Source organism: Channa argus, chromosome 9 (assembly GCF_033026475.1).
Source record: "Channa argus isolate prfri chromosome 9, Channa argus male v1.0, whole genome shotgun sequence".
Classification (NCBI taxonomy): Eukaryota; Metazoa; Chordata; class Actinopteri; order Anabantiformes; family Channidae; genus Channa; species Channa argus.
In genome coordinates, this window is record NC_090205.1 from 4553558 (window position 1) to 4563921 (window position 10364).

Below are 10364 nucleotides of genomic sequence, written 5' to 3' on the forward strand. Positions count from 1 at the left end.
TGTAAATAATCTTGTGCCCTCAGAAATGCATTTGTGTCTTAAAGGTTGTCCCATCTTCTGGGAACACCATCCTTGTGGCTGGATAATGATGCTGGCACTGATATACTACATAGCTGAAATGGTTCACCATAATTTGTACCAGTAGCAGTACTATAATTTTGATTGTCACCATAAGGCATTTATATAAAGCATTTTTAACGTGTGATGGTTTCTCTTAAAGACTTTTTTCCTAAGACTGAATGCCCTGTACCCAATGTTTCAAAGGACCAACTTCTAATGTATCTGACTGAACATTCAAATTGTTAATTCTTTTTGAATAAAGTTTTTTTGTGTCTTATCTGTGGAAGGGGAAGTCCTTAAGACTGTCAAGGTTTTTTTTCGAGGAGTACTATGGCCTGTTTGTATGGGTGTTGATTCCACCCACTCACATCCCCCATAACAGGGCATCGCTCGCAGATGCTCTGGCTGCAACTGTCTGTTTCTGTCATTGTTTATTGTAACTTTTTGCTCACATATTCATTATTTATGATGACACAAGCTAATTAAAGATGCTTCGTCTTTTTAAAAAAATAGTTTGTCACAGCCTGGTAGACTGCTGGAATAGGACTTCACACGTTGCTTACACACTTGTAGTTTATTGTTGTTTACTCGTGGGATGATGTGGTTTGATTGTGTAGGCTGCAGCAGTGTGGATGTACTGGGCATCTAACATGTCAAAAAATACATTTGCCTTTTGTCTGTGGTTGCCTGCACTGGTTGTTTAGTTTGCCTTAAACCCTTTATCAAACTGAGGTTTGAGTAAATTCATTCATGATTCATTCATGACATCAACCATGGTTTATTCATACATTCATATGACACTGTCCATCATTTTATTCTACATCTCTGTTTGGATCTTCTATCTCTGTAAGTTGGACCAAGGATCTATTTTGCATCCCTGTACATCCTGTAATAGGTTGTATTAGGGCCCAATACAGATCCTTACTCCCTCTACAATGAACAATGACTGTTATGACTCAACATTAACATACTCGGACAGATTTCTTCAAAGCGAAAGCATAATTTCAGTCACACCTCAGTGTCTCTTTACAGCATGTTTGTCTCACAGGAGCCAGGCTTCAGAATCTGAAGTGTAAAAATAAGCTTAATAGATTTTCTAAACCAGGGGTAAAATAAGGCATAGATCAAGGGGTTTAGACAGGAGTTAGAATCATAGAGACATAATACAAAGGATGCAGATGAAGCACTGACAAACGTTTCCTGACCTGTCACAGTGACACAGAAATATGGAAATAAGCATATTAGAAATACAACTATAACAACACCCAGAGTCCCAGCTGCTTTCAACTCAGACTTTTTCACTGTTACTTTCACTGAACGCTGGAGTGAGACAGCTGCAATATGAGACCTCATGGCTCGAGCCTGAGACACAGCCACCACAAACACTCTCATATACAGGACTACAATTACAATAATAGGAAGAAGAAATAAGACAATAAAATCTAAAAACTGGTGAATAACGGTAAAGGTACCTCCACACTCTCCAGCACAGGATTTATACCTGCCTGGTTCTTTTAAATCATCTTTCATCACTATGATGCCATAGGACAGAGATAATATCCAACACAGTGAAACGCAGACTTGAACTCTTCTTGGAGTGAATCTGGTGGAATAATGCAGAGGGTCACAAATAGCCACATATCGGTCAATAGATATGAGAACCATGATTCCTATTGAGGTGCTGGTAACAACATAATCAAAAACAATGTACAGACTGCAGATGAGGTCACCGAGTAACCAGCAGCCGTTTATGAGCATAATCTGAAACAACATGTCGAAGCCCACGAAGAAATCAGAGACACCCAGAGAGAGGAGGAGGAGGTTGGTGGGAGTGTGGAGCTGCCTGGAAACGTGAGACAGCAAAATATTTAATGATGTGTAATATCAGTTTTCATCTGAACAGAAAAAATATTTTTAAAAAAAACTACTTTCTCTCACAATACAGTTGAAAGTTACATATCAAAACGTGTGTACTTGAAGTGTGAGATGGAGATGATGACCAGCAGGTTGAGAGTCACAGTGAGCAGAGAGATGAAGGACAGCACAATGTAAATAAGAACAGAGACAGAGAGAGGACGCTTTGTCTTCCAGCAGGACGTGTTGAGCTGTGGGAAGCAGAGTTCAACTTCCTCCATCATCATCAGATAGAGGAGAAGTTGCTGAACTCTGGCAGCTCTGTGACCAAAGTTCTCTGTTTTATAACTTATGTGTCTCTTCAGTCCCTCCTCTAACTTACTCTTTCTTAGAAATTAATGTGTCTCTCTGATTGTGTGTGTTTGTGTGTTTGTCATTGCTAGTGTAAAACCTAGGACAGTACCGTTTGGCAGAAACAGATCCTAATTATAAGACCTATTGCTGATAGGAAAATATTAGCAAAAGATACCTACTGTCACACGATCAAACCCAGAGCCACTTTCAAAATCAGGCCTTTTCCACGTGTACACAGGTATTTTTAAAAACATAGCCTTTGTGTCTTTTATGTCTTTCTGTGTGGACATAAAAGTTTTGGGCATCCAACAATCTGGTTTTGATTCGCATTTGATTATCTTATTGCATGTTTTTTGTGCACCGTCAGCTCTCAAACTAACATGACAGATGACACAAAACTAGCGAAACGTCTAATACTATGGAACATGTAACAGTCACAGTATCCACTGTCGCTGTCAAACAAAGTGACTAGAATAACTAGAACAAACTGGCGAAGCACAACCCGAAAGTTTTATAGTTTGCAATGCTGAACCAGGTGGGGCTCGACACACAGTTGATCCAGAAGGTCTTTGAACAGCAGTTGGCCATATGTCTCCTTGGAAAACTGTAAAATGCTTTATCTGGTATCTACTTGCTTTACTTGATTGACTAAGGTTAGAAGAAGCGGCGGGCATATTATTGCTAAAAATGTATTTGAGTGACATGCCCCAAGAGGCATTAATAGGTTGAAAAATGTATAAACAATTATTCAATACTTCTCTGAATATGAGATTGTTTATCCATGATAAGAATGTACATGTATTTGGTACATATCCGCGAAAGTCCCTGTTCTGTCTCTGTGGTCTCCTGTGGGGTGTGACCAGCCCCTTTCTTGAGTCTTGCTTCTTCTCTCACTTGTTTGTGTGTGTGGTAACTTTCAAATATAACCATGTGTATTGAAGTTATTGTTTTTGCATAATCAGATAGTTCTAATTCAAGCTGCTCGAGCAGAGCTCACCATTTCATGTAATGTGAGCTGCAGGTTCCAGTTAGTTTGCATTCCCATACTGACTGATGTTGGTGGCAGTGCATCCACGCAGTTGACTTTGAACGTTGCCTTAAGTGTCTTGTTAGGAGTTTTGACCTTTCCCTGTGATTGTGGATGATACACACATCCAAACCTTCTCTTGATTCCTAACATCTTAGTCACTCCTATCATTCGATTGTTGGTATAGTGCTGTCCATTACCTGAGGATATTTTGTCTGGTACCCCAAATTGCACAATCAGTTCTTTACACAAAAACTTTACAACGGACTGTGTATCTGGAGTCTTTGTAGGTACTGGCTCAACCCAACAGCTTTATCTATCAACCACCAGAAGCAGGTCACATTTTCATTGTACGGACCTTGATCATATCCAATGGATGGTGGGTGGTGAATATGTGCAATTGGTGCTAAAAATGCAACACATTCTGTACATGAGTTTAATGCATGATCTACTGTTCCTGCTAAATATGCTGACCGCTGTGCTTCTAACAGCTGATGAATGGCTTCCCATGACTGATGGTTAAACTATCTTAAACCATTAAACCTCAGCTTGATTTTGTATCCCCTCACTGACCCCACCACCTCTTCCTCCAGTTGTGCTAAACTAACATTCTTGTCCCTTCAAGGACTCTGTCTCTCCGGTCTCCTCATGTAATGATTCTCCACCCCTTTGGACACCTGCCCACCTGCCCACCTATCACCCTTCTCAAAAATAACGAGAGAGCGACTCCGATTCTGCACTGCAACTCCAAGCTGAGACCCTACACCTGGGACTATTTGTCTAATCTCCTTCCTTCAAATAAACCTTTCAACAGAAATCTCCACTGTGCTGCTCTCTTGTTTTGGGTCCATACAAACCTAATAGCCTCACAGAATCCATCTACAAATAGTGAAAGCTCTGCTGATATTGGTTGATGTAAATAATCTTGTGCCCTCAGTAATGCATTTGTGTCTTGAAGGTTGTCATGTGGTGTCCCATCTTCTGGGAACACCATCCTTGTGGCTGGATTGATTGAGGGGCTCCATTGTATAGTATAATGATGCTGGTGCTGATATACTACATAGCTGAAATGGTTCACCATAATTTGTACCAGTAGCAGTACTATACTTTGGATTGTCACCATAAGGCATTTATATAAAGCATTTTTAACGTGTGATGGTTTCTCTTAAAGACTTTTTTCCTAAGACTGAATGCCCTGTACCCATTGTTTCAAAGGACCAACTTCTAATGTATCTGACTGAACATTCAAATTGTTAATTCTTTTTGAATAAAGTTTTTTTGTGTCTTATCTGGGGCAGGGAGAAGTCCTTAAGACTGTCAAGGTTTTTTTTCGAGGAGTACTATGGCCTGTTTGTATGGGTGTTGATTCCACCCACTCACATCCCCCATAACAGGGCATCGCTCGCAGATGCTCTGGCTGCCACTGTCTGTTTCTGTCATTGTTTATTGTAACTTTTTGCTCACATATTCATTATTTATGATGACACAAGCTAATTAAAGATGCTTCGTCTTTTTAAAAGAAAATAGTTTGTCACAGCCTGGTAGACTGCTGGAATAGGACTTCACACGTTGCTTACACACTTGTAGTTTATTGTTGTTTACTCGTGGGATGATGTGGTTTGATTGTGTAGGCTGCAGCAGTGTGGATGTACTGGGCATCTAACATGTCAAAACATACATTTGTCTTTTGTCTGTGGTTGCCTGCACTGGTTGTTTAGTTTGCCTTAAACCCTTTATCAAACTGAGGTTTGAGTAAATTCATTCATGATTCATTCATGACACCAATCATGGTTTATTCATACATTCATATGACACTGTCCATCATTTTATTCTACATCTCTGTTTGGATCTTCTATCTCTGTAAGTTGGACCAAGGATCTATCTTGCATCCCTGCACATCCTGTAATAGGTTGTATTAGGGCCCAACAGAGATCCTTACTCCCTCAACATTGAACCATGAGTGTTATCACTCAACATTAACATACTCGGACAGATTTCTTCAAAGCGAAAGCATCATTTCAGTCACACCTCAGTGTCTCTTTACAGCATGTTTGTCTCACAGGAACCAGGCTTCAGAATCTGAAGTGTAAAAATAAGCTTAATAGATTTTCTAAACCAGGGGTAAAATAAGGCATAGATCAAGGGGTTTAGACAGGAGTTTGAATCATAGAGACATAATAAAAAGGTTACAGATGAAGCACTGACAAACGTGTCCTGACCTGTCACAGTGACACAAAAGTATGGAAATATGCATATTAGAAATACAACTATAACAACACCCAGAGTCCCAGCTGCTTTCAACTCAGACTTTTTCACAGCTACTTTCACTGAACGCTGGAGTGAGACAGCTGCAATATGAGACCTCATGGCTCGAGCCTGAGACACAGCCACCACAAACACTCTCATATACAGGACTACAATTACAATAATAGGAAGAAGAAATAAGACAATAAAATCTAAAAACTGGTGAATAATGGTAATGGTACCCCCACACTCTCCAACACAGGATTTATACCTGCCTGGTTCTTTCAAATCATCTTTTATCACTATGACGGCATAGGACAGAGATAATATCCAACATAGTGAAACACAGACTTGAACTCTTCTTGGAGTGAATCTGGTGGAATAATGCAGAGGGTCACAAATAGCCACATATCTGTCAATAGATATGAAAACCATGATTCCTATTGAAGTACTGGTAACAACATAATCAAAAACAATGTACAGACTGCACATGAGGTCACCAAGTAACCAGCAGCCGTTTATGAGCATAATCTGAAACAACATTTCGAAGCCCACAAAGAAATCAGAGACAGCCAGAGAGAGGAGGAGGAGGTTGGTGGGAGTGTGGAGCTGCCTGGAAGCATAAAAGCAAAATACTTATAATGTGTAATATCAGTTAATCAGTTATCATTTGAACAGAAAAAAACATTTAAAAAAACTACTTTCTCTCACAATACAGTTAAAAGTTACATATCAAAACATGTGTCTACTTGAAGTGTGAGATGGAGATGATGACCAGCAGGTTGAGATTCACAGTGAGCAGAGAGATGAAGGACAGCACAATGTAAATAAGAAAAGAGACAGAGAGAGGACGCTTTGTCTTAAAGCAGGACGTGTTGAGCTGTGGGAAGCAGAGTTCAACTTCCTCCATCATCATCAGACAGAGGAGAAGTTGCTGAACTCTGGCAGCTCTCTGACCAAAGCTCTCTGTTTTATAACTTATGTAGCTCTTTAGTCCCTCCTCTAACTTACTGTTACTTAGAAATTAATGTCTCTCTATTCATGTGTGATCACATGGTTTCTGTGTGTGTGTGTGTGTGTGTGTGTGTGTGTGTGTGTGTGTGTGTGTGTGTGACCTAGTTAGCTGGTCTAAACAAGATTAACGGCTTGTTTGCGCGCAAAGACTTAGATCTGGGTTGAGTTACATACCGATTATTAATTTTATTTCTTACATTTGTTTTACAGTCTCAGACGAATCGATACAGTTCAATAAGCATTTATTATCACAATTAATATTGGAAAAGCAGGGTATAGAGCCACCTTTTCTCCATTGAGCTGATCCCACCTCGCACAGGGGAAAAGATGGAGTCCAATGTGCACATTTCTGCAGTTTATCTCAGGACCAACGCAGACAGACAACTATTCACACTCACATTCAGACTTACGGGCAATTAGGAGTCACCAATTAACCTGACATGCATGTCTTTGGACTGTGGGAGGAAACCAACACAAGCACATGCAAACTCCACACATAAAGGCCACAGCCGGCCGGGAAATTGAACCGGGGACCTTCTGGCTAATGGCAGATGTCAGTGGTAACTGCTCCACCACCACCACATCTACATCCTCTCTACATCCAACTGTGTATTTTCTTGTAGCCAATCAGTTGCACCATCATTTTGAGCCCCACAAAATCATTCGTTTTTGTTTTAGTTAATGATAAAAACCCTAGTTTGGGTCCATGGCCTCACAAACTTAAAGTTCTTGTTTGTTTGTTTGTTTAAATAAAGCTGCAAGAATCCTGCGTGTCAACTCATTTTTGTGGGCTACAAACATAGCAGGGAATTCATAAATTCATAGGGAATATTAGACAGCCTGTATGAACATAATAACCAAAACAGCACTGAAGCTATGAAGTCAAGAATGTTATATAAGACGGGGAGAAATACTGCACGTCAAAGGTACTTTTTAAGTAATGTAAACGTCAATACAATAGTATTCTCACACATTAGGTGATTACTAGAAATAACAAAAGTAAAACAAAATGCAGTTTCTTAACAAAGTCCAGCATCTTACAAATGGTTATTCTGAGTAAAAGAGGGAGCAGATGATAATACAAACTCAGACCTCAGAAGAAATCAGTTGAAAAAAGCCGACTGCATGAAGCAAAGAAATGTGTGATGTGTAAAAGCAAACGATACCAACTGTTATAGGATGGAGGCCAGAAACAGTTACTCAGTTAAACAGCTTTAATGGATACTATCAAAACATTTAAATACAATGGTATTTAAGAAAAAAAAAAACTTAAATAATACCCAATAACCAAAATAAATGTAATGGTCCTTTCCATCCTAACCATCATGGCCTCCATGGTTCACATTTTAACCGTGCACATTGTGTTTTTAAGTTTTGGGATGAGATTCAAATGTAGAAATGTATGTTTTTGTGTACTCAACAGCACTCCAACAATAAAAAAACTCACTCAGCCTGCAGGTATAGGACCTAATAAACATCTAACAGATCGAAACGTGGTGAATTTATAGACACTGCAGTGTAATTCAGCTTAGCAAAAGGCCAAAACCAAACAAATAACACACAAATGATGCACCAATCAGCCACAAAATCAAATCCACCTGATTGTTTAATGTTGCGATGGACAGAGGTCAGTGAAAATGTTCCCATTCTGATCCTTGTCCACTACAACTTAAGCATTTTTGGCTACTTCTGAGGTTGTGGGAAAGAAAACTGCGATTCAGTACAGTCACTAAACACCTACAAGACACATTAAGGGATTTTTAAGGGTTTTTGCATTTGAATATCATCCCTAAACTTTGAAACACATGGTCCACAGTTGAACATTTGAATGTGACTCACGCAAGCAATGATGGTTTGATGAGAGATTGTCTCATGAATAAAATACATCACAAAATAAATTTGTATTTGTTGTCCCAAGGAGTGTTGAGTTACATTTGTACAAAACATTTGCCACAAAATGCGTAGTGTAATAACTAAGTTATAGGCATATTTATATCAGTAACTCCAGCTGGTTACGTCTGCAAAAATCATTTCCATCATCTCATGGGACACAATGAGCTGAAATGTGATGGGAGCAAACAGCCTAAGCCTTAATGATCACTGTGGTCTGATGATTACAATTATGACCCCTCCTGCAGATTCACAGCACAGAAAGCAGAATTCAGAATTTTAATGAGAGCAAGGCAAAATCAGAGTGAACTCAGGGGGGAAAGGAGTTATCTGCTTATTGTAAAAGCCTCATTTAAGTCAGTTTACAGCTCTCAGTAACAAAAAATACTAATTATAGTTTAATTTGGCTGGTGACCTTTAAAAGGTTGACTTAGCATTATCATGTAACAATGTAACAGACTAAAGTCCTCATTTATGTCAGTCCACGGTGTCTCTACGGCATATTTGTATCAGAGGAGCCAGGCTTCAAAAACTGAAGTGTAACAATCAGTCTAATACATTTTCTAAACGAGGGATGAAAAAAGGCGTAAACCATGGGGTTTAGACAAGAGTTAGAATAGTAGAGAAACAACACAAAGGAGGCAGCTGACGCATTGACCAAGTCGTCCTTGCCTGTCACTGTGATGCAGAAATATGGACATATGCACATTAGAAACACAACTATAACAACACCCAGAGTCCTGGCTGCTTTCATCTCTGACTTTTTCACACTCACTGAACGCTGGAGTGAGACAGCAGCAACGTGAGACCTCCTGACACGAGCCTGAGACACAGCCACCACAAATACTCTCATATACAGAACTATGATGACAGTGATTGGAATGAGGAAAAGGAAAATAAAATCTGTAAATTGATGAGTTATGTCGCTGCTCATCACACACTCTCCAACACATGAAATATACCTGCCTGGTTGTTTCAGGTCATCTTTCATCACTATGATGCCATAGGAGAAAGACAAGATCCAACACAGTGACACACAGACTTGAACTCTTCTTGGAGTGAATCTGGTGGAATAATGCAGAGGGTCACAAACAGCCACATATCGATCAATAGATATGAGAACCATGATTCCTATTGAGGTACAGGTAGTAATATAGTCTAAACAAAAGTACAGAGTGCACATGTGGTCACCGAGGAACCAGCAGCCGTTTATGAGCAGAATTTGAAACAACATAACCAGGCCCACGAAGAAGTCTGAGACAGCCAGAGAGAGGAGGAGGAGGTTGGTGGGAGTGCGGAGCTGCCTGGAGACGGAAGAAAGCAAAATACTTATCATTTTATCATATCATTGATCACTTTAAAAGATAAAGAAACCCGGACACATAACACATTCAAAAGCTTTGTTACACTGATATTGAAACAAATTCAATAATTACTACTGTCACAAGTTCGAGAAACAAATAAATAAGTGTGTACTTGAAGTGTGAGATGGAGATGATGACCAGCAGGTTGAGAGTCACAGTGAGCAGAGAGATGAAGGACAGAACAATGTAAATAAGAACAGAGACAGAGAGGGGACGCTTTGTCTTCCAGCAGGACGTGTTGAGCTGTGGGAAGCAGAGTTCAACTTCCTCCATCGTCATCAGACAGAGGAGAAGCTGCTGAATTCTGGCAGCTCTCTGACCAAAGTGCTGTATTATAACTTATGTAGCTCTTCAGTCCCTCCTGGAACTTTCTGTCTGTGTAGGGTTCCTCCCCCCTTTCCCCCGTCACCATTAGTGTCCCTGCTGATCTGTTCTCAGAGTTTTTGTTCATGCGTGACTGTAAAAAACACAAAGCTCATGGAAACTCTTTACAACATTAGTTCAAATACTTCCAGTAGCAATAGACTCGCATCATTAGCACCTTTTTGTTTCATTGT

At 39.8% G+C, this 10364-nt stretch overlaps 1 protein-coding gene across 1 annotated transcript; it reads right to left on the reverse strand.

The window, feature by feature from the left end:
- Positions 1-1086: 1086 nt before the first annotated feature.
- On the reverse strand, positions 1087-2198 carry LOC137132938 (trace amine-associated receptor 8a-like). Its single transcript, XM_067515968.1, has 2 exons — positions 2035-2198; positions 1087-1927 (listed from the first exon to the last, which is right to left on the reverse strand). The coding sequence occupies exons 1-2, from the start codon at positions 2196-2198 to the stop codon at positions 1087-1089; spliced, it is 1005 nt and encodes a 334-aa protein (XP_067372069.1).
- Between the last annotated feature and the right edge of the window lie 8166 nt (positions 2199-10364).

Bases quoted from the DNA above. Each gene is read 5' to 3' on its own strand.
- LOC137132938 (XM_067515968.1), bottom strand. From the start codon at position 2,198: ATGATGGAGGAAGTTGAACTCTGCTTCCCACAGCTCAACACGTCCTGC. The intron at 1,928-2,034 runs GTACACACGTTT...CACATCATTAAA, and splicing joins ATCTCCATCTCACACTTCAA to TATTTTGCTGTCTCACGTTT.